Source organism: Xiphophorus couchianus, chromosome 15 (assembly GCF_001444195.1).
Source record: "Xiphophorus couchianus chromosome 15, X_couchianus-1.0, whole genome shotgun sequence".
Classification (NCBI taxonomy): domain Eukaryota; kingdom Metazoa; phylum Chordata; class Actinopteri; order Cyprinodontiformes; family Poeciliidae; genus Xiphophorus; species Xiphophorus couchianus.
The window spans coordinates 7,409,218-7,433,733 of NC_040242.1; the positions used below are offsets into that span (position 1 = coordinate 7,409,218).

General features: G+C 37.8%; 2 protein-coding genes across 10 annotated transcripts in view; one reads left to right on the forward strand and one right to left on the reverse strand.

Annotated features, from left to right (window-relative positions):
• gphnb (gephyrin b) overlaps nt 1-22,531 on the forward strand; it is an 89,804-nt gene extending 67,273 nt beyond the window's left edge. For 3 of the 9 annotated variants that reach the window (XM_028040558.1, XM_028040559.1, XM_028040560.1), the window contains 14 exons: nt 10,841-10,883; nt 11,868-12,005; nt 13,966-14,058; nt 14,370-14,425; nt 15,532-15,651; nt 15,821-15,879; nt 16,643-16,796; nt 18,234-18,355; nt 18,765-18,867; nt 19,070-19,143; nt 19,258-19,325; nt 19,446-19,549; nt 20,849-20,945; nt 21,209-22,531. In XM_028040558.1, coding sequence (XP_027896359.1) covers nt 10,841-10,883; nt 11,868-12,005; nt 13,966-14,058; nt 14,370-14,425; nt 15,532-15,651; nt 15,821-15,879; nt 16,643-16,796; nt 18,234-18,355; nt 18,765-18,867; nt 19,070-19,143; nt 19,258-19,325; nt 19,446-19,549; nt 20,849-20,945; nt 21,209-21,342 — 1,365 coding nt within the window. In that variant the 3' untranslated portion in view covers nt 21,343-22,531. Of the gene's footprint in view, nt 1-7,723; nt 7,781-10,840; nt 10,884-11,867; nt 12,006-13,965; nt 14,059-14,369; nt 14,426-15,531; nt 15,652-15,820; nt 15,880-16,642; nt 16,797-18,233; nt 18,356-18,764; nt 18,868-19,069; nt 19,144-19,257; nt 19,326-19,445; nt 19,550-20,848; nt 20,946-21,208 lie in introns of all 9 variants that reach the window. The other 6 variants (XM_028040553.1, XM_028040557.1, XM_028040554.1 and 3 more) reach the window with 5 other exon arrangements.
• Nucleotides 7-7,717, reverse strand: LOC114158744 (red-sensitive opsin-like). Its single transcript, XM_028040562.1, has 2 exons — nt 3,365-7,717; nt 7-3,034 (listed from the first exon to the last, which is right to left on the reverse strand). Exons 1-2 carry the CDS (start codon nt 3,465-3,467, stop codon nt 2,064-2,066), a joined length of 1,074 nt encoding a protein of 357 aa, XP_027896363.1. The 5' UTR covers nt 3,468-7,717; the 3' UTR covers nt 7-2,063.
• Nucleotides 22,532-24,516: the final 1,985 nt, after the last annotated feature.

The following is a 24,516-nucleotide window of genomic DNA, read 5'->3' on the forward strand; positions in this document are numbered from 1 at the left end:
GTAAACCCGCTAACCTTCTAGCAACTTATTTACTGGCATGCAGGCTTCCCACAGAGCACCTGACCACCTAACACAAGTGACATGCATTGCCACTCACACACACAGGCAGAGAGGCAGTAAGAGAAAGGGGCTTTTTAATCCCACTGGGCTTCAGTTCGGTTTACCATGTTTCTCTGGAGCATTTTATTAATTTCACAGTCTCCAGTGATAAAACAAAATCATTAAATACACTCAAATGAGGCCTAGATCACATTGTAAAAGCATTAACTGTGAGATTATATGTGATAGACCTCCACAAAGTATAATTTTGCTTGTCTGTAAAATCTCACTGAAATCAAATAGAGAGCATCAGAAACAGCAATTGCTAAGGCTTGCCAAAGATTTTCATTTGGATTTATTTTATCTAAATGATTCCATTGCAACTCTGTCTATATGTTTAGCATCAGAGTTGTACTGTAAAGTACATCTCTACCACAGCATTAAGTGTTTCACAGTACCGTAACATATTTGCTTGCATTAGGGCCCTGTATTTATTTCCATCCATTTTTGCCAGGATAGTACTGCTCCAGCGTCAACGGATCAATGAGTGCTTCTCTGATTAAAGATGTTCTTAGCCTGCCTGTCAGTTTAAGTGGACAGTCATGTTGGTAGTTTTGCAGCTTCATCTTTCTGTTTTTGTTCACTAATTTCCTCTAGCTGACCTCTGAGGCCTTTGTAAAAGACTTGCATTTATACTATTATTAAATTACATGCAGGTAGACTCTATTTTCTATTTCAATAACTTCCAAAGGCAATTGGGGGCAAAAGGTTTTATTTAGGGCCAGCACAGTCCAGGGGGTTAAATACACATTCACACCACACTTTTCAAGTTTAAAGAAAGGAAACAAAAAAACAAAACATATTTTTTTCCACTTCACAATTCTTGTGTTGGTCTATCACATAAAATATTAATACAATACTTTAAATTCTATTGTTTTAAATTTCCTCATTATGTAATTGCATATAACTGTAATTTAACTGTACTGTTTTCAACTCCTTAGAATTAACTATGAATTTGCCAATCTGGTCAAATTTAGGATAACTAAATTGTTTTACAAAGTGGTAATATGGCCTAAGTACAAAGGCTGGTGATAAATAGCTAGATAAATGTGTTGTCAAAGATTACATATTGATTTGATTAAAGTTTTGGAGCAAAAACATCTAAAACTTGCTACCCCAATAATTTTATTCAGCTGTAAATGGAATATGTACTGTGGTGAGACACATAGCAACATCTAATTTAGTTATTACTGAGTTGTAAAGTCCACATTTGTGCTACCACCTATTCTGATCAACAACAGTTCTCTGAATCATTGCCTCTTTCTCCAGATCTGCACAAGCACTCATTCTTTTTCATTCATCGTCCGTCTGATCTTTTGTAAGGCTTGATTATTGCCTGATGCTGTTTTGTTTGAGTAGGGGGTATTTTTGTGCCAAAGACATGAGATATTTTGTGCTATTATTTTCCACCTTACAGATTTCTTCTGTGTTGATGTATTGTCACATTTGAATGTTTCAGCTCATTGAATGAAATTTGATGTTGGACAAATAAGACCACATTGAAATCCAAACACACCCAGGTCAGATTACTGTAATACCAATAATTTAAATAAATTACTCAGATAGAACCTGTCTGGCAACACATAGCAGGCAAAGTAATTCTTAAGAAGCACAGATCTAGAATAAATTCAAGAACAGATGAGAAGCAAAGTAGTCAATGACACCCAAAAGGTGCCATCAAAATGGTTACAAAACCATTTCTAAGGCTGTAGGGCTGCAGTGAACCACATTAAGAGCTGCTAGTCACAAATACAGACGACAGAGAGTATTGGTGAATAGTTGACTTACCAAAATTATTGCACTGACACATCCATGAGTTCTTAAAATAATGAAAGTTCATTTCATGCATTGACACACAAAACCTTCACTTTTAAGCTTTTAACGTAAAACAAACAAATTATATTTTACATACAGTTTAAATGATAAAAAACAACAAAAAAAACAATAACAGAGGATATAAAGGTTTATTCAGGAGCTACAGAGGAGACCTCTGTCTTTGATGTAGACGCTTCAGAGCTGTCATCCACCTCTTTCCCAAAGAGCTGCATGATGCATGTGCGGAACTGCCGGTTCATGAAGACATAGATGACCGGGTTATAGATGGTGGCACTCTTGGCAAAGTATGCAGGCATGGCAGCGGCTAAAGGGTGGAAGGCATACCCGGGGTTGGCTGCAGCAAAGCAAGCAAAAAAGGTGTAAGGTCCCCAACATATACAATAAGCCAAGATCATGACAATAACCATCCTAGATACTTCCTTCTGGGCATTCTGGGTTGACTCGCATTCCTTCTGCTGCATAGCAATGTCACGAATGGCCAACCACACTGCCAGGTAGCACAAGATGATGACAGCCAGAGGAATGATGCAGCATGTAATCATGAGGACAATCATGTAGGACTTGACACCAGCGTCCTCACTTCCACTGAACACATCGGGTCCACAGGAAGTTTTCAATCCATGAGGCCAGTACCTGCTCCATCCAAAGACAGGAGGAGCACACCACACTGCCGACCAGACCCAGGAGAACATGATCCCAGCTGTGGCCCATTTGGCATCAAACTTGGCATTTCCAAAAGGTTTGCATACAACAATCCATCTCTCCCAAGAGATGACAGTCAGAGACCAAAGAGCAGCAATACCACAAGTTGAGACAATGTAGCCTTCAAAGACGCACATTGGATGTCCCAAAATAAAGTATCCAAAAAACTGGTTGCACACGCTTATGGTGCTGGCAAAAACCGTCTCTCCAAGATCTGCAATGGCAAGGTTGACTAAGATCCAGTTGAGGGGATGACGGAGTTTCTTGAACTTTGCTGTGGCTGCCAAGACCAGGCCATTTGTGAAGACTGATAAGACGACCACAAAACACATCCAAACTGTTGTTATATTGTAAACCCATCGAGGAGCGATGTGGTAGTTCGGTCCTTCAAAAGGATCTGGAAGCACAAGTTCACATTTTAGTCTTCAACAATCATACTATTTACTGGCATGTAGGCAAGGAAAGTATCGTGTAAATGCAGATTAATTAGTTTGTCTTCAAATCGAAGTTAACTAATAAATCAAATTTCAAACACTTCACTAAAGTTTACTTTGTGCCAGCAAGCATTTGTCTAAATATCACTGCACAAACTACAGTATATGTCATTCTGCTTACACTGTATTTATAGTGTAAGCATATAGTGTAAGCACTGTAGATATTTAACATACTAATTTAATCTCTGATAACACTAACTTTAACCCAAATTGGTTCAAAATTAAAAGCATACCTTTTGTATGATTGCTGTTTGTGTATGTGAAAGCAGAGCCCCTTGTAGTTTCTTCATTGTTCTTCCAGGGAGCAAGCACCTGTTTTCCCCAATCTTCTGCCATCCTGATCTTGGAAAGACGATCTGAGCTGCTTGATCTTCCTCTGGCTTGTAACCTTGTGGGTTTGTGCGGTGCTTATCCTCATACTTTAGCTTATACACCCGCAGTTCACTGAACTCTGATGGGATTACTTTAAGACCAACTAAAGAAGCCCATCCCCCCATCCGGAGCGGAACCCTGGCATACAGCCATAGCAGCTTCTATCGTAGGTTTGAAAAGTCATGCATCCCTCATACTCCTCCACATTTCACCCTGACACAAAATCTCAACTTGGACCACCTACCTTACTCTCCTCAGAACCCCCTGCCTGGACGAAAGATCTCTGAGACAGATGTAAATATAAGCTCTTCTAGCACCAGATAATCAGGAAAGCTCAAGGATCTGATTGTGTGTCACTATCTTGTCTGAGAGCTTGCACTAACTTTTTCCCATCTTCAAGTCTCTGGATTTGTGAGTTACTCCTACTTCAGATAGTTACTTTGCATAACTGATTCAAAACCATGTGAAGAACATCAAAACCCGTCCTACTGGACCCACTGCACACCACCAACTCCATTAAAAATGTAAATAAAACAGTATAAAGCCTAGTTAGTCTGTAATTAAATCCAGTTTGAACAGTGTGCTAAGACCTTAAAGAGACTATTAGATTTCTGGGGTAATTACTTTTTCACTGATGGCCAGACTGGTTCAGATAGCTTTGGAAATTGTTTTTCTTTAATCAATATTAACATTTGATTGATTATCTGAAACATTTAAGTGTGAGGGGAAAACAAAGTGAAAAGAGAAGAAATCTGTAATTGGGCAAAGACTGTTTCACTGCACTGTAAGAACTGGAATTAACAGAGGAGTGATGTGGGAGGTAAAAAGCATCACTACTACACCTATACTCATTCCTCCTCTCTCCAGACTGGAACTTTTTTTGCATTATCATTGGGTCATTTTGCCAGGCCCTCTCCCAATCTGACTCCATGCCCCCTTTTTAGCATTTAGTCCTCTGCTTGATCCCAGGGGGCAGAGGCAACCAAAGCTAACTAAAACACCTTTCCTCTTTCTTCCCACAGTGAATATTTTAAAAAAAACTCTCCTTCTTTTGCATAATTTCTCTGACAGCTTCTCTGTTTTCTGCTGATGTCAGCACCACAGCAGTTGCATCCCATCCTTTCACTAAAATCCGTCTTTGCCAGCTGATCATCGAGCTTATCGACCCCCCTCCCTCAGCTGCTGCTCACCCGCTCTGAGCCACATGTCTTGCGAGCTTGGGTGCACTCGCTGCTCCGTGTCTGTAGTCATTGCTGCCACTTGCTCCCTGCCACATTGATCTTTCTGACACATCTCCATTATTAGCATAACGCTGTTAGTTAAAGAATCAAGATTCTGCAACTCAGATCTTTAGATGTACACATAAATATGCACATGCCTCTCAGCGGCAAAAATTGTATTCACTTTTTTGGGGGGGCGGGGGCTTAATAAACATACAGTATATATCCAGGCTGTTGTTTTGTGTTTGTGTATTTGAGTACTTGTAATCATTTTTGCATCCTTCATACTCATATAAACCTTTTTTTCCATCTTCACATGGTGGTCTCTCATTAGTAAAGGGGGGGGTGTTGCAGCTATGGACAGACCAGACGTCATTGTGGAAATGTTTGACAGTCTAACTATAAAAAAAAAAAAAATACAAATCTGCTTTTGCACTCACATTTCTCATATTCTCCTCACTTCCCCACACATCTACCTGTCCCTCCTCCAGCGCACTCATATCTATTTGCAAACTGTCTTTGCCTAAGGCTTACTGATGGTTCTATCTTCTGCACCAAAATGTTTTGTTCTTCTTTTTCTTGTTTTTTTTTTTTTGTAGCCTCATAATAAGCTTTTATTTTTTACATTAATGTGAAGATTTTAGTTGTGTTCTGTAAATCAGATGAAGGTCTATTACTATAAGGCTTATGCAAAGCTGGAAGGTAGAAGGTAGCTTTATTTTTATTGTTGTGATGTGATTGTTGTGACCAGCAAGGTAGGGAGATTCTTATGCTATTCTTCATCTACGATCACATATTTTCTTACAATTCTGCATTTTCACTGCTTTTAGGCCTAGTTTTTGATTGTTACATTGTTTGTGCTTTTACCTGTGTTCAGGCTCGATCTGTGTCTTGCTGTAGCTGCTTTTAGCTGCCATAGATCTTTTTTTTCTTGCATTTAATTTTCCCTATTGCTCTTTTTTAGTATATTATATGGCCAGTTCTAGCACAAATCCTATTGACTTGCAAATTTCCAAGGGTTTCTAATATGAGTCCCATGAAAAGGACTTGAAATCAAGCAAAAAAAAGCTTAATATTAACAAAGCAATTATAATTGAAGAACTGAAGAATTAATTATAATTCTTCAGTGTAAAATTAATATGCGTCTATCACATTGTCTGCTTTAAAATACACATATTTTTTAATTGCAGTAGGAATCTCACTTTATTTTTTGTTGTAGCAAATTTTGATATAGTGCAAAAATAAAAGGTTAAAATTTAGTTAATTTTCTATTGCTTTTTGTATGTTTGTCCAATAGGAAATGGGCTTCTCCCAGTTCGGTGCACAGTGTAAGGATATGTAATGGATATGATGCTGATGTTGTATCTGATTTATGGGACGAGGAGCTAAAACAGGAGTTCGCCCAGGGTGTAATAAATGCAGAAACAAATATTTGCTGAGTTGATAAGGAAATGCCATCAAGAACATAGATGCATCACTAAACTAACCTAAAGGAAGAATTATAAAGTTTAGAACTGGAATTGAGACACTAGATGAGGACCAGAAACCCCACAAAAAATGAGGACATAATATATGACATTAAAATTTCTCCAAAGACGCTTTTTGTGTAACTGTTTGAGATTATAGTCTTGTAATAAAATATGCATGTATTTATAACACATGTTTTGCTAGGGATGTCAATAATCTACAAAGTCTCTGTGCAAATCTGCATATGTGGAAGATTCCAGTTTGTTTGTGGTCTCACAACAAGATGTTAGAAAGAGCAGGGCCCTGGTATCTGAAACCCTGAAATTTGATGGACATTATCAAGAGTCACTTCATACAAAAATCCCAGTGTTTTGCATGTCAAAAAAAAAAAGAAACAGGGAGACCAGGAATTGCAAAATGACCCAGATTCAGGTTTATTAATTACAAAATGGAGTGCCAGAGGAAGAATGCTGACACTATATGCTTCCAGGACAAAAAGCACCACATTTTAGTCAAAGAAAAGCAAATGGTAGTGAAAGTGAGAAGATAGTGTGACTTTAGATCATTCTTACAGAAGGTAGAAAATGCGAGTCATTATATCTTTAATGATGTCCAAAAATCGCATTACTGACGACTGGCTTCCAGGTTATTCAGCAGCAGAATATAAAACAAATTAAATGCATCAAACCTATATCCATAAAGTTTAATGTTCAATATCGGATACCTATATTTTTCTGATTTCATGAATCTTTTAATTAAATTTTTTATCACAATTGAAAGCTATACTTATTTAAAAAGGATAAAGTTATTTAAAGGCGACGTACATTGAAAACTGAGATGATTAAGGACAAAACTTTATTGGTTTTAAAAAGTAGTAATTTGAGTTTAAACTTTTACATTTTTGATACATAACCACATAAATAATGCAATATTAAAATCCCTCTCAAGAGCAAGGCCAAAATAAAACCCACAATTATCACGGTCTAAACTGATATATTTACAATTAACTGATCGCTGAGTACAGAGTTAGTCGGCTTGATAGCAATCTCTTCATTTGGATTAATGGACCTTCAAGGAATAAAGTCACTACAGAGCAATAATTTACTAAGATGAAAATTGTTCTAACGCAAAAAAAAGGAAAACACACACACACACTTGGAGACCAGAGAGTAATTTGCACTTAACAGTTTCTCAGACTTGAATGAACCAAATGGGAATAAACAAAAACAGCACAAACATAACTTAAAGGACGCAGGGTTAATAAAGTCCAAATTCTGCAAGCTTTTACTGGTTGCCATTGGAGAGTCTTCAATGAGGCCATATAAAAAAAAAAAACAATTTTTTTTTTTTTACCCCCTCTCTCTCTTTCTAAGCCCTCTCATTGCTGCACCTGCCAGGGTTGCTTGTCGTGGTGGATACCTGTCTGTGTGTTTGTTCCTCCCGTCCGTCTGTTTGCCATGTCTGACTGTGCTGTTGTGGTTGCTGGGACAGATGCACTGATGCCTGTGATTCAATGCTTTATCTCCACTATAGCTCCATTGTAGGTTGGAGGTGCTTAAAGATGATCGCAGGAGGACCTTCAGCTCTCGAGTAACTATCCCGCCCCCTCCCCTTTCCCCCTCTCCTCCCTTGCCCTTCCCTCAACCCTCCTCACAGGAGCGCGCAAATCAAATGCCCCGCTCTTTGCCCCCCTCCCTGCCCTCTTTCCCTCCCTCTTTCCCCTCGCTTGCCTAGCTGTTTCTCTGGCTATCACTCACCGTTCTCACTTTCTAAATCGTCTGTTTCTTGTTCTCGGCCTGTCCCTCGTTTACTCCCGTCACTCTTTGTCTCGTTATTCCTTCACTCACTCTGTCAGGATTCTTATCCTCTCCGTCTTTTGTCGTTTCTCTCCATCTCTCCCTCTCTTCCCTCATCTGCCTGGCTATCTCTGTTTCTGTCTCTCCGGTTAACGTGGTCTGCTTTCAGTAGTTTTTGTCTGGTGTGCTGGATGTCTGTTAAGTAGTTGCCATTGAGACCACTTTATTGGTCTTTACTGTTTTTGTTTAGTTTTGTTTTTTGGTTGTTTTTTTCTTCTCTCTGCTATGTCGCAGCTCTGTAATTTAATGAAGTCTGTCCCATTTTTAAAATTTTTTGTTTGTTTGTTTCCGGGCTGCGGGATCACATCATGCTGATCGCCATCGTTCCTCGCCTCCCTTGGCTATCAACTCACCTTTTCTGTCTTTTTCACTCTCCATCACTCCCCACCACCTATTCTCCACCCTTTCACCTTGGCTGTTTGGTGTTGTAGTATCAGCTTAGGGAGGGAAGGAGACAGCGAGGGGCGGGTAGGTGATTAGAGAGAGACCTTCACCTTCACCATGGGCATCTCAGTTCTCCATACATCACACACCACCCGCACCCAGCTTGTTTTTTTAATGATTAAAGGTCACAGAAGCCATTGAGATGGAAGGGATGACTTAGAGAGATCCCAGAGTGAGTGAAGGGCATGTTAGGACAAAACAGATAATGACTGCAAACAAGGCAGTTTCAGCTGACGCGACTGAATGTTAAAGTCTGACACAGAGGGAGACTGACGCGCCCTTAGTTTGTTCTTTAATTTGACCTATATTCATTAAGGTAAATAAAAGATCATCTCAAAAAATATGAAAGCTGTAGCTCAATTAAGAGCATTCAATCATTGCTCTTCTTGTATTCCTTTACCCCCATGACTGAGATCCCAAAAGCGTAAGAAAACATCCTACATGCAGAATTAAGCAGCAACATGCTAATCATGTGCCACATTTTATATATTTCATAAACTTAAGATTTTAAGTTGTGCATCAGAGTTCATAATATTTTTAAAATGGTGCTGCAGGAACATATCACTTCAACACATTTATGATATTCTTATTGCAGACAATTACAAAATATAATTTTAAAAAATGTGTTGCATTAACAAAACATCGTCCTTTCTTTCTTTTCTTTTTTTTTCAAATTGTGCTCCAGGGTTTTAATAAATCCCACCAATGCACAACATTTTTTGAACTTGTTAACCGCTACAGATCATTTTAAAACTTTGTTGCATTGATGAGATCCTAAAATATTTTTTTAAAAAATAAAAATTCTGAATCTTATCAGTGCATCAAATTTAAAAAATGTATTACAGGATCTTAACAATGCACTACTTTTATTACATCATTCTGAAGGTAGAGTTGGAGAGTAAGACTGGAAATATTGATGGCATTTGCAACTGTGATCTTTCTCTTTGAGTTACACATAAAGGAAAAAGCCTTGTAATCCTGAGAACACTATTCCAGCTGTTCAGGGACTGGTGCACATCACAAACTAGTTTGCTTTAGTTACAAATTGTCTAAAGACAGTAAAGTCAATGTTTTGTAGTGACAATCACAAAGACTTGATAGAAAATTTGTGGTCAGAGCCAAACAAATGCATGTGAGCAAGTCAGCCGGCAGAACATACTTGATACAAGTCGTATCGTTCAAAGGCAGTTCTACCAAATACAAAGGAGGCGTGATGACTTTGAGGAAAACCGAAGATAAAAATTCTCACAAATCATTTTACTAATGCTAAATGTTAGAGAGTGGAGAAAAAAACTATTTTTATGCTGTGTATTTAAACATGTATCTTTAATGAATCTCCTTATGTCTAGTGGCAGCATAGGAATTTTAAAAATGGACTCTAACGTGTTTTAGAGTAAAACTAAATCCTTTCTCAGTTTTGGCATATAATTTATGTAGAATCTTGTGTAAGCAGGTACTTATTTAGCTGCTATCTGTGACCTTTCCTCTAGTTGTCACTAAATCCACCACACTAACAGTACTTCTATAGGAAGAAACCTTCAATTTAATCATACTTGAGAGTAATCTACTCCCAAATAAGGGGTTATATCTTTAAACATGTTGCTATTCTATTCTATTCTAAAAAAAAAAAAAAACAAATCTGCTTTGCATGTAGTTTCTACAGCCAAAGAGAATGTCATTCATTTTGGTTCACATCAACAAAACTACAAAGTTGCCATTTTCCAGAACAAATCCATAAGACTAGGGTTGTAATTACATTGGCATCATGATATTTGTTACAAAAAACAGTTTTGTGTGTTTTGCTGGAAACTCACCTAATTTTATCCATCTCTGCTCTCCTCCCCACTTCACCATAGAGTTACGAGAAGCTCCCACTCAGCATCCAAGATTCCCAAAGGAATCTTTCCATCCCGCGCCACATCTGAACAGCCGATCAATACTCAACACAGCATTTTCACTGCATTCAATGTCAAAGTCAATTTATGATATGATTTTTGTGATGTGATTATCGTCACTCTGTATGTTGTTGCATTTGTCCGTACAGTCCTTTGCTCTCTTTAACGACAGCGTGACATGTGAGCGCATTTATCTGTGATTATCACTTGTGCTGTTAGTTTAAATGTTTAAAATGTAAAGCGGGAGATGCAGCCATCTCGCCTAAGCTGAACAAAGAGCATAGTGTTGTGTGAAGCAGCTTTTGCTAGTGCTTCTGAATGTTGTACGACCAGCTTGTCACCTCGACCGTTTTAAAAGATCAACTTGGTTTATTTCATATGACTTCATTTCAAAAATTACCACCTTTGTTGTTTCTCTTTCTCTCCATTCCCCCATTGTCTCTATCCATCTTCAGGTGCAGTCACGATGCAGCAGCAAAGAAAATATCCTAAGATCAAGTGAGTTCTAACTACTTTCTTCTCCCGTCTGCTCTCCCAAGCTCATAAATAGATTCAAATGTGTATTTTTTCTGTGTGTGGCTGCTGTATTATGCTTATGCATCCATGTGTGTGCCAGCAGTTGTTAAGCTTCATGTTAAGCTTTAAGAATATGCTGCAGAAGCGTAAGTGTATGTTTAAGGGAACAAAAATTAGGTCAAGGGAAATCAAAGCGTGGCGGCTATTCTTCACTGGGAGGCAGAGAAGCAGAGGGGGTGAGAGAGGTAGGAAGAGATAAAGACAGGGAGAAAGAAAGCAGATTACGCATTAGTTACACATAGCTTTGTTCCTTTTTACGTTTGGAATTATTAGAGAGGTATTATTAGATCATCGCAGCTGCTATCGAGCACCTGAATCATCCAGCTGTGCTCCACAGTATGTGAAAACAAACATGTCAGTGTGTCTTGCCAACCTCTGCTCATGCAAATTGTGTTCTTGCACAGATACACCTGCATGCAGAGGAGAAAATAAATCTTGTTAATCCAATCCTCCTATGTTAGTGTGACTGTTGTTTTTATTTATATAATTGTATATTTCAGACTCTTTCTTTTTCCTCAAAATGCACAAATCATTTTCAATCTGTCATTTACTGCATCAGCTGCAAGCTTAAGTTATGAAAACTAATAAAAGTCTGTTTTAAAAATAAAGAAATGAAGACTTTTAAAGGTTACGGGTTTGCCTCTGGAGATCTGGAGTGGTCCTGTTTCTGGCATTGTTTATTCTTATGTGACAGAATCCCAACGGAGCGCTGTCAACTTCCAAAGACCTTTCAAAGTTTCTAAATAAAGATCTTAAATGCTAAAAAGGTTAAGCTTTATGTCTTTGGAGGAACATCTTGTCATGTATGTTTGAGAAGTGATGGTAGAGTGACACCCAGAGAAGAATATATAAGTTTTTTGGCCAACTTCTATATGTTGGTGTGTCCACCTTTTATCTTACCCACAGGTCACAGTGCAGTGGACATCACAAAAGTTGCCCGGAGACACCGCATGTCCCCTTTCCCTCTTACCTCCATGGACAAGGCCTTCATTACTGTGCTAGAGATGACCGCCGTCCTGGGCACTGAAATCATCAACTACAGAGGTAAGGAGGCAGACGCTCCTGAACCAGGTCAAATCTTGTGCTTATATCATCTTATTCCTCCCTTTTTGTTTTACATTAGTTAACATCAGTTCCTTAAGACTGCTGGGATGTTAAGCTCTAACACATTTCACTGTGAGGACACCTCACTGAATCAGCTGTCTCTGTATGCATGAAAAATGTCAATCTCCATGACACAAATTTTCTTGGCTGCAAGGGCATGTGCATAACAAACAAACCTTACCTAAAAATAGCTGCAAGCAGCAACGTCAGGGCCATGAACTTCAATAGGACACAGTCAGCATGACAACTTGATCTGCCAATGCATAAAAGATCTTTTTTGACATTTGTAATGGACTAACAAATAAATAAATAAATGTTAACATTACTGATTGAATACTGTCTGATAACCCACATATAATTAGGTAAAAATGACCTATTTTGATCTCTCTTATTAAGACCAAACTCTAGTATTAACAATCGCAAATAAAGTTCAAAATACTTTTTTTTTTATCTTTGCAAATTTTGGTTTAGTCAGGTGACCTTAGTAGACTTTCAGAGAGTTTTCTCTGAGGAAAGTCACAAAAAACTTTTTGTTTTTTAAATTTTGCTGAGTTTTCAGGCATTTACCAAATATAAATTATTTGGCTAATTCTAACTAAGCTAAAACAAAAGAAGTTTGGTCTGATTTAACTTCACAGCGAGGAAAAAAAATACATGTTTGTCCTTTTATTTTGTGTATTTATCTGGTTTTCAACTGAGCGTGCCCACTTGTCTTACCCATTTTTAACAGAGGCTGTGTAAATAAAGCAGACGAATATTATTACTAAAGTAAAGCATGTTTTTAACATCAATAGCAGTTTTGTATTCTGTGCGTTTGACTTATCTTGCACAAATATCCACATTTAGCTACACAAGGTTGTGTAATCCTTCCGGCAGAACAGGCCAAGCACTGGTGAAGGGTGACATGGAGCCAAGCTGAGGGCCAGAGAGCAGAACATAGACTCAACCTTTAAAAAAACAATATAGAGACGAGCACCTCTGGCAGTAATGACCTCAACACACTTAAATGATGATATATATTATATTATATATTCTTTAACAGTTCATTGATGTCATTTATGTTTACAATTTAAAATTAAGAAAATGCACTCTCGCTTTCCAGCTTGTTGCTTTATGCTTTGCTGTCTCCTGACCAATGAGCAAGATGGACGCACAATCAGAGATGTTTTGGGGAAAAGAGCATCTTATCAAACTGCTGCAGCACAACGTCACCTCTGTTCTATTTTTAACCTCAGCTCAGCCTCAGCATATGTTTCCAACAGGCTGTTTAAGTGGCAGCTTGGAAGGAAATGTGAAAAAAACAACAGAATTTCTCTGATGAAGTGCTGTTAAAGACTTGGACAGAACCTTCCAGGTCCTCATCTGCAGCTGGGATGAATCACTTACAACACCGTGTTCTAACTGGTGTTTAGTATCTGCATGACTGTGGGCGTCTTTGCATGTACATGCATAATGTTTTGTTTTTTTTTCCTGGGTTGATATCAAAGCTTAGATCTTTCATATTAAACACCCACATCATCACAGCAATAAAGCTCAAAGAAGAGCTATATTTATCCACGGAGCATCTCAAGGTATTTTTGTTGGAATTATTATTTTTTTACTTCGCCCACTCATACTGTGATTTCTTTTCCTGCGTTTCTTTCTTTCATTGAGCTGTTTTGTTTTGAGAGTCTCTGATCCTCTTTCATTAAAGTTTGGAAGTTCCAACCAGAAGCAATGTAATAAAACCGAAGCACAAAAACTGTGCTTCGGAAAACTGCGCTTCGACACACGTCGCTCTGTGTGTTCGCCTAAATTGGATGCACCATCTCACCCTTTACGCATCTGCTTATCTCCAGCTGTCACCATCTTCCTCTCCTCCTCACTTCTCATCTACGTTCTGCTTTTCTCTTCTCCGCAGATGGGATGGGTCGAGTCCTGGCTCAGGACGTTTATGCCAAAGACAACCTTCCACCCTTTCCTGCTTCAGTAAAGGATGGATATGCTGTGAGAGGTGGGAACAATAAATTATGGCTGATGGGCTGTTCTTCTCTCAACACAAAATCTTCTATCTTTTTCAAACTCGGCTCATTTTATGTCTTATGTAAAAATCACCCAAAATGCATCAAATGAGAAATTAGAGATAGATATTTACCAAAAGATCCATCCATTCAAACCGGGAATATTTTCTTTTTAGCATGCTAATGTGATATTGGATTTGTCGGTTTTTGCTTTCTTGACCTAAAAGTTCATTTCAGTGACTAAACCAATCAAACACTTTCATCTCCTCTCATGTCTAATTTATTTAAACCTTGTTTTCGTCAGCGGCTGACGGCCCAGGTGATCGCTTCATCATCGGAGAATCCCAAGCTGGAGAGCAGGTTTGTCACGCTTTCACAACAACATACTCACATTCTGTCTTTGGACATAAAATATTTGACCAACAGATTTATTGCCTTTGCTGTCATTTCACATCAGTATTTTCTGCATAGTAAGAATTTTCCCCTCTAAATGCAGGATAAACTCTAAACACACCTAAACTTTAGAGATTAACACAATGTGTGCTCCCAGACATGTGCTAGATTTTGTCTTTTATCAGAAAAGCTTTATTTTTTTCATACTTGATATGTTTTGTTCAGACAGTAAGAACACTTGAACCTTTTTTCCACAACAAATGAGACAGTAATAGCTTCATAAGAGTATGAATGCAGTCACACCTTTTAGTTGACTCCTCATGGCTTCAATCACACATTTTTATGAAAGTAACAAAATCTGCATTCCACATTCTAATATTTATTTTTAAGGCTAGACACCATTTTAAACTTCTGTGATCAGTGATCGGTAGATAAAAGCAGCTTAAAACAATCTATTTTCTCCATGTTTAAACTAATCAAATCACCAGGAGTGTTGTTTAGACTAAGACACAGCATAACTTCTTTTTATAAATTTGTCTATTTTGCCCCCCATGTTAAATGTCACATTAAATGCCACCACTTTAAACTTTCCTGCTCCCTCCAAAATCCTAGACTTCACACTAATCGTTTCCTCAGTAAAATTACATTTCAAGCATACAAACATGGTAAATTATTGGGTAAATGGTTCCCTGAATGAGCCCTTGCTGATCGATTACTAATTAAACATTTTTAGGTGGTTTTATTTACTTTAAAAAAGTAATGTTTGAAAAAAGGTTCTGTTTTCTTGGGGGTAAAAGTTTAGTTTTTGTTCCTCAGAGTAAAATAACTCCATTTACAAGTTTCAGGGTGTAATCAAAAGAAAAATTCATATTGGAGCTTTCCTTACTATGTGTAAAAAAAGTTTTAGTAACTGTTGACAATGGTGCTGTATATGATATAAAGATTTGCCACCATTACTGGTTTTGTCAGTTTTTCCTTGTTGTCAGAATCTATTTGGCCACTTTTGGAATACATAAGTTCTTTTCTGGCTTGTCCATGTTGTAATTTCAGTTGCCTTCTCTTTGCATGTGAAGCCCACCCACACAGTGATGCCTGGGCAGGTGATGAGGGTGACGACGGGGGCCCCTATCCCCTGCGGTGCCGATGCTGTCGTCCAGGTGGAAGACACCGAGCTCCTCCGCGAGTCTGAGGATGTAAGCGTGGCATTTCACCCACCATGAAAGCAAAGGCCAACAACAGTGAAATGTAGAACTATATGTTACCAAGCCTAGAGTTACAGTTCTTGGGCAGAGAACCGTGGTGCCCATTACTGCTTCAGTAGCTTAACAGTATTTTTTTTCTGATATTTTATTTGTTATTTAGGGGACAGAGGAGTTGGAAGTTCGAATTCTAGTACAAGCCCGTCCAGGACAGGACATCAGGTTGGTTAAAATCTGAAAAAATTAGAAGTTCAATTAAACAACATTTTCTGTTTATTTGACACTTTAATTTGCCTAAAATAGAAAAGCCTACAATGCAAAAAAAACAAATTCCTATTATCCTTGAGGTGCACTCTAATAAACAAGATTTACATGGAATTATTATATAATATGGACTTTATCAGAATCAAATAGGGAATGAAATCAAATTTTACTATGTGATTATTATACAACTAAGTATAACTAAAACCAAGGGGGCAAATTTTTATTTCAGCCTAATATCTTATGTCATTGTTCATCTGATGGTTATGTCATATTATGTTTTTGTTTAATGTTTATAAACTTTCCTTGAGGAAACTTGTGTCAGCTAAAACACTTAAAATTTTTCCCTGGAGAAATAACTTCTGGTGAAGCAAAGGTCCAGACAGTCGTACACTTTCTTCAGTGTTTATGATTTCTCTGCTTTGCTCAAAAGTGTCTAATTTTGTAAATTGTCCTATTCTGCGCAGAATATTAATAAACATTTCTGGGTGATTTTCACCTCAACAGTGCTTGGTAACATAGAAAACTCTTTCTGAATTTGTCCCACTCAGATTTCTGTTCATTTTGCTACCTTGTTACTTTACATCCATTAATTCTAATTATGGCCAGAGGCCAAAGGAATGCTTAAAATGCATAGGATGTCTCTAACAGAATGTAAGAACAGCCTTACAACATCGTTCAGGGATTTTGCAGCTTTTTTAATTCGATGTTTGCATCTTCACAGGCCTATCGGTCATGACATCAAGCGTGGGGAGTGTGTGCTGGCGAAGGGCACCCATATGGGCCCCTCTGAAATTGGCCTGTTGGCCACTGTTGGGGTCACAGAGGTGGAAGTGCAGAAATTTCCTGTTGTGGCGGTCATGTCTACAGGAAATGAGGTAAAGCTAAAACTACATAATCAGTGTTTCAGTTATGACCAAAGTTTGTGTGTCCTACAACGTTCACAGAAAATCACATTCTGGGTATAAATCAGCAGGTATTAAACAACCATGTTGACATTTTTATGCAAATGGATTTCATATTTCCTTCATCAGCTTTCCCATCAGATTATCTGTTAGAAAAGAGTATTAAGTTGAGCTCAGATTTAATGTTATTCTGCAGCACTCACTCACAAAATGTTTCTAATTTTACAACCAATAATTTGAGTACATTCTTGAATATTAATGCAGTAAAATTAATTCTGACATGTGAAGCTAATATTTATAGACACACTGCTTAAAGAGGTACATAGCTTTTTTTTCTCACTATTTATCATTAAATCCGATTAAACTTTTCCTGTTTCAGGTCAGTTAGGAATCCTAAAATGATTTCTATTTGCTTAATGTCAGATTAATGAGAGAAAGATTATAAGAGAGGCAACTTGAAACGCCATCCTATTTTGAAAGTCCTTCGTGCGACATGTTATGTGGGTGTTTCTGCGGGAGGGACCGGTGCACTTCTCACAAATAGAAAGGGCATTAAGTGGAAACACCGAAGCAGCATTTCAAGACATTTGGCCCAAATGGATCTTCCAAATAGACTATCAGCCTAATCATACTGCCAAAATAGTTACAATGTGTCTTAAGGTTTTGGAGTGGAGATCACAAAACTCTGACCTCAGTTCCATAGAAAATCTGATGGTAAAGCCAGCATACAGAACTTATCCAGTTACCCCAGGTTTGAGGAGGAATGGGCCAAATTTACAGTAAGCTATTGTGAGAAGCTTGAGGAAGAATGCCCAAAATGTTTGACCCTGTAATACAGTTTAAAAGGTAATCCTGCAAAATACTATCTAATTTATTTTAATTTTTTTTTATTTGAAGAGAGTAATATGTACACTTTTTCATTTAATACATTTTGGTCATCCTGACTTTGCTAAAACAGGAAACCTTTAACTGATTAAATATCATACAGGGATCCTGCTATCAACTAATCTAAACAGACACTTTGTTCTACATAAAAAAGTTTAATGTTTTTTTTCTGTGTCTAACTTTCCACGTTTCATCAAATTAGACCCAAATTATATTATCTGCAGCTATGTGTGTGTCCCAACAAGGCTTGCAACTCTGAGTGTAGAGTAATTCTCATTATCCCGTGACATATGACCATTGTAAACATAGTATTACAGTTTTATGTGAGACATTTTTCATCACTTGTGGCATTTTATTCAGTCAGAACCTAATTATTTTGCACACACTCCAAATACTAAAACATGCCTTTATGTTTGTAACCAAAAAGGATACGCGACAAGGGTCATTAAATACTCTCCCTGTTAATTACTTGCTTCTTTATCCACTTTGTTAATATTCATTCCACTCTGCATTGCTTCTTGGTAGCTGTTGAACCCAGAGGATGACCTCCATCCTGGGAAAATTAGGGACAGCAATCGTTCCACCCTGCTTGCCACAATCCAGGAACATGGCTACCCCACTATCAATCTGGGAATCGTTGGGGACAAGTAAGGTTCACATTAAGTCTGTGCCAGGCCTTCTTTCATAAAATGGCCTGTAAATGTATTCATACCCCTTACACTTTTCCAGATTTTGTCAATTTATGTAAGCAAATATTTAATTTCAATCCTGTGTGATAGACCAGCAAAAAGTTGCATATAATTGTAAAGATAAAAGAAGACAAAATTTGATAAGACATGATAAATAACAATGTGTCTAGTTACCCAAACCTCCTATCTTCTACTACATCGTTTATATCATAGCATATAATCATAGCATCCTGAAAAAATATGTTGCACTAATGCTGTAACGTGATGAAATATAAAAACATTATGCATTGCAGATTTTTTTCATATAACTTTCTTTCTCTCTGAAATAAATTGGTAGTTAATGCTTTTGTGTATTTTTGTTTCTCTGTTTTATGCCTTGCAGCCCAGATGACCTTTTGAACGCTCTGAATGAAGGCATCAGCCGTGCTGATGTCATCATCACCTCAGGAGGAGTGTCCATGGGAGAGAAGGTACAGTTACAAGGGGTAATAATGCTGTTTTACTGACACCTTGTGGTAGATAGCGAGATAGCAGAAAGGAATTTAACAAATTTCATTAGTATTTGAACATTTTTTTATTTTTAAAGCACAGAGAATGACATTGGATTTCAATGTCATTTTTAAGTTAAGAAATGTGCATTTTAAAATTTTGCCTTTTAATTTTATTTTTCAGGATTACCTCAAGCAGGTGTTGGATATTGATCTTCATGCTCAGATCCATTTTGGTCGTGTTTTCATGAAACCAGGGTAAAGCAAACAGAATGTGATTAATTATTGAGACTGTTTAAATCATTTGTGGTCTTCATAATTATTTTTCTCCAATGACATTTGTTGTTTTATTGTACTATTTGTTTTTTTCAGGCTCCCAACAACATTTGCCACCTTGGACATAGACGGTGCTCGCAAACTAATCTTTGCCCTCCCAGGTAGTGTGTGAAGTTGAGAGAAAGAGCGATTCTACCAGCAATGCGCACAGACTCGTTACTCAGATATTTTTCTTTGTGCTTTCTCCTCTCGTCCTCCTCCCTCTGTCCGCCCGTATGTCCTAGGAAATCCCGTGTCCGCTGTTGTCACCTGTAATCTTTTTGTCATCCCTGCTTTGAGGAAGATGCAGGGTATTTTGGACCCCAGGCCCACCATCATCAAAGCGAGGGTAGGACTCACAAAGCATATAAGAGAAGCCAAAAAAAATTTCTTGGGTTCATTGCTGTGCTTTCAGTGTACAGGCATCAAACTGCAAAATAAATAAATAAATGAAAGTCAATGTTTGCACAAAACTACTCAAGTCTTGCTGCATCTTAAATCATCAAGTAATTGTGTTTTCATCATCCTCCGGATGCATATTTATGACCACAACATTTTGCTGTGACTTGGCAAAGACATCAGCAACCCCATGGCCTGATCCTCTGTCTTGAATATTCATAACAATAGAGTGGGTAAAAGAAATCACTAGAATATCATGCACCCAGAGCAGGCTAAGCTTATGTCCCCCATCAAGCATTAACAAGTAAAGGATTTGGTTTCCTGCCATTATGCATGCAGGAAAATGGCAGGAAACCATTTTCCTGCATGCAGCATGCACCTCTACATCAATTGCAATTATAACGCAGTTAGAAATCAAGTTGAATATATTAGTGCCGCTTTTGCTGTAAAGACATTAATGGTCTTAGAGCATAGTTGCATTCGGGCAATTTTCCCAAGTAGCTAGCATCAGATTTAGATTAAATCTTTACCCTTACAAACCAGACTCAACGAGGCAACTATATTTTATTGACCTCCGGTCTTTTTATCCATGTGGCATATTTTAGTGCTGTCTTCAGCTGTTCTTGTCTTGGCCAAGACACCTTGTAGATGACATTTTAGGTATAACTTTAAAAAATGAGCCAGGATGAGATTCGTCTGGCATAGTAAGACACAAATAACAAAAAATACATTTAATAATAATAAAAATATATCAATATTGTTTTTACACAAAAAAATTAAAACAAGAATCTATAACATAATGTAATTGGTCTTTCTTAAATGGAAGCTGCTCCAAAATTATTAGATTACATTGATTCTTATTGGTGCAATTATATTACTTATGCTTTATTTTAATTTTGATATGGACTTTAGAATAAATTGTCAGTGTCAAGTTTTTATTGTGCAGAATATTACGCCATTATTGTCACAGTGCTCTTTATTCACCAACGCAAGTATAACAATCTCATATTAGCTGGTTAATTAATCTGTGACAGTTAAAAATTTAGACAATTCACACTGGTGGATTTGCACTAAATCCCGACATTTTATTTTTTGTCTATGTCATGAGGCTTGAAAAAGCATTGAATTCTAGCAAACTACCTAAAAAGTGTAAAACAGCAAGCACTTTAAGAAAAATAGAGGAATGCCCTACATTTATGTTTGTAGGGGTTTAATAAAGCTTTAACTTGTATGTTTGTTTATAATTTAGTTGTCATGTGATGTGAAGCTGGACCCTCGTCCTGAATATCACCGCTGCATTTTGACGTGGCATCACCAGGAGCCTCTGCCATGGGCACAGAGCACAGGTACAACAACGTAAAGCAGCAAAAATTTATTTTTAAGAGCAACAGAAACTTTTTTGAAATAGAGAAAGTAGTGACAAACTACCTTGTCAGTGTTTAAAGTACTGACAAGTAAAGTAAACATAGAGTAAAGTAAAAAGCTATAAGCTAAGGCGAACTCAAACTGTGCATCTTTTTGCTTTCTTTCAACGATGGCTTTCTTCTCATCCAGTGTAAATAACTAAATGTAAATAAGTACAAGCTCTTCGTTTGTGGTCTCCTCGCAGGGAACCAGGTGAGCAGCAGACTGATGAGCATGCGCAGTGCCAACGGGCTCCTGATGCTACCTCCAAAAACAGAGCAATACGTGGAGCTGCACAAGGGCGAGGTGGTTGACGTCATGGTCATTGGACGGCTATGATGTCATCAGAGGGGGACGCCGGACGACGTCACATATAGCGAGCGTTGGAATGGGTGGTTCACGGTGCATGTCCACATATCATTGACTATTCTGTAATATGCAACGGCACAGCTAGTTTTTATTGATTTGGATAACGTTGAGGTATAGTCAACATCTTGATCACAACCTAGATACATATTTAAAAAAATAATTTAAAAAGATTATAGTATTTCAAACAAAGAAAATATAACTTTTAATGAAAAAAATCTAATTATAAAAAGAGATTTATTCTGTAATATATTATTATGATTATTATTCTTATTATTATTATCATTATTCTTCTTATCATTATTATATTAAGGTAACTTTGTTCCTTTCATTGCAATTGCTTTGTGTGTTCAATGCTAGACCTTATCTATAGCAGTAGCATTTTAATAGACCGCTGTAGGTGCCTGCCAGGACAAAAAAAATAAATAAAATTATTATTTTCTCATCTTTAGTGGAAAAAAAAATCAGTTTTTTGAAAGTGAAGAAAACATGGAAAGCTCCAGATTTCCTACGGTGCTCAGTTTAGAGGAAAGAGGCTGCATATCAAGGCCACCTCCTCCTCTGAGGGCCCATCAAGGTGACACTTCTGTTTTTTCCCTCATTAGTATGCATCATAATGGCTTCACAAAGAGCTTTGCTTGTTGTTTATCTTGTGAGTCTTGTTTATGTGCGCAGTGCCAAATGCCTGGACAGGAAGGAGGCGATATCGGGAGGGTGAGGTGTGTGAGTGTGTGTGGGGTGGGTAGGAGGGTGGAGGGTGGTTTGGGGGTATTAGGGGCACACCCACGCCAGCCAGGCCCAGACCCTGAAGCTTCCTTATATTCACTTAAACTCCAAACCCCACCAAGGTGACAAGCTGAGCCGGGGAGAAATTATCATTTTTGTTTTGTTTTTCTTTTTCTTTTTGATCAACTATTTAAGAAAAAGATTAAAGAAAAGAAACAGCTTCTTTAAGTGCTGACAGCCTTTTTAACCAACTTCACAAGAAATGTACAGAAAAAAATAACCATATTGTACAGATATATGTGACCAGCACTCCTAAGGAAATTATTAAGCAATGAGGAGACATTGATCAACGCTGTACAATAACATTTTCTGTAATGATATGAAACTGATGAAAGAGACTAAGATAATAAATCCTTGATCATTATGTAAAAAAGGGTTCTTGTTGGCTTTCGTTTTTTAATAAAATATATCTATGGAAAAAGTGGGAGGTTTTGTCATTGGTGCTGAAGGTTTTACAGCTGATAAATCAGAGTCTGTGAAGAGTCTTTGTTAGACTCTTCAACAGGAAGAGTCTAACAAAGACTCAATTGATCTGTAATGAAACTGGTAAAAAGTTTACCAGTTTCATTACAGGTAAAAAGTTTACCAGTTTGAGAAAGCATATCTGACTGCAATAAGTGGTTGATTTTGAAGCAATTCTTCATGCTAACTATTTTTGCTCTATCAAAGAAAGAATGACAGTGCAAGGAGTAAACCAAAGATAACACAAAGTTAATGACATGAACAGCTTGGTCAATGATTCCAAGAAAGAGATGCAGAATCACTGGCTAATAGTACTTTCTACAGGAAAGAAAAGCAAACAGAACACAGAGATAATGGCATCAATAACTTGATCATATAGGAAAGATACAGTTGAGCACCAAAGCATTGAGTCTTGGCTACTTTATATGAAAAAGAAATACCGAGAGACATAGTACGAATAACTACGTCCATAACTACAACCAGGAAAGCTGCTACTGGACCAAGAGTACTTTCTTTGCTTTTTTTGAAAGAAAATCAAAACTGAGAACATGGTCAGTGACTCCATCCCAGAAAGAAACACAGCTAAACACAGAAGCACCTAGCTAAGAGAACATCCAGGAAAGAGTAACGTTAAACATAGTGACACTGGATACAGAGTAATTTCTCTGTGAAAGCTTGAGCAATGATTCCTTTCAAGAAAGTGACACAGTTTAGAAACCCTAAGCCAAAATTACTTTCTATGGTGGGATAAGAGAAAAGAGCATAGATTTAATGGGAGACATCGTTCATTCATTGGCTAAACCCCCTATTCCTGCAGGGACCTTTTTGGTTCTATGTTGCAGAATTCAGCATGAAACCAAACAGGTCCCCAAGGGACAGAAGCAAAGGACCGGGCACACAAATGCATCAGAAAGCACTTCAGATCTGTGGAGACCCTAACTGGAGGCATCCTGAATTTCAAGAAAACACTCAATTCAGTCCACAGACAGAGAAATGAAAACGCAGAAGAACACTGAGTGGCTTAAGTATCTGAGAAATTAAAAAGGATACCTTCTAAGCATAATGTCCCAGTGCATTTTAACTAGTTTGAAGACAGCAATGTGCACATTTTGGACTGGGCTGCAGGATGGTTTGAGACAGGAGTGTTAATATCTGTTTTTGAACTGTTGGAGTTACGTCAAAGCGCCAGGGAAACATCCTTGTAGGGAGAACATACAGCCTCTTAGCTTAAAGTGTCAGCCAATATTTAAACCAGATGTAAACCTTTTTACTTTAAGATAAGAATCCTCTTTGGCTAAACTCTTAAGCTGAGATAATACTAGAGTGTTGATCCTGGTGTGAGCAAGTTGTGGCTGCGTGAAGGAATGTGTGTGAAAGGGACATTTTCTGTCACTGCTCCCCAAGTCAGGAAGGTATTTTATGTGTTTGCCATTAATGTGGTTGTTGTTATGAAGGCTGCCTTATCAGAATTAATTATGTAATATACATATTAATAAAGAAGGCATACAAAAATGAGGGCTAGGAATAGTTTCAAGGCTGTTTAAAGTCAGCAAAAAGTGAAGGAACACACACAGTTTTCAGTCTGATGACTCCACCCATAACATGAGGTCAGCACTAGATTGTAGGCAGTAAGAACGTAGTAATCAGATGGCCCACAAACAGTCATTTGGAGCTTCACTGTCCCAATTATATGTTCTTAGAACTGAATGGCTTACTTTTTAAGACAAGTTAATGGTACTGGCAGGATCAGACAGGTAGCCACCTGTACGTGGAAAGGGTCTGTCAAAGGTAATGAACATGCAGCTAGCCCGTGTGTCTCGTCAGCTTCTTGAGAAACATTGTACTGCCAACTTTTCAGAAAAGGATTTCACTGGAAGCCAGTAAGGGCAAACCTATATT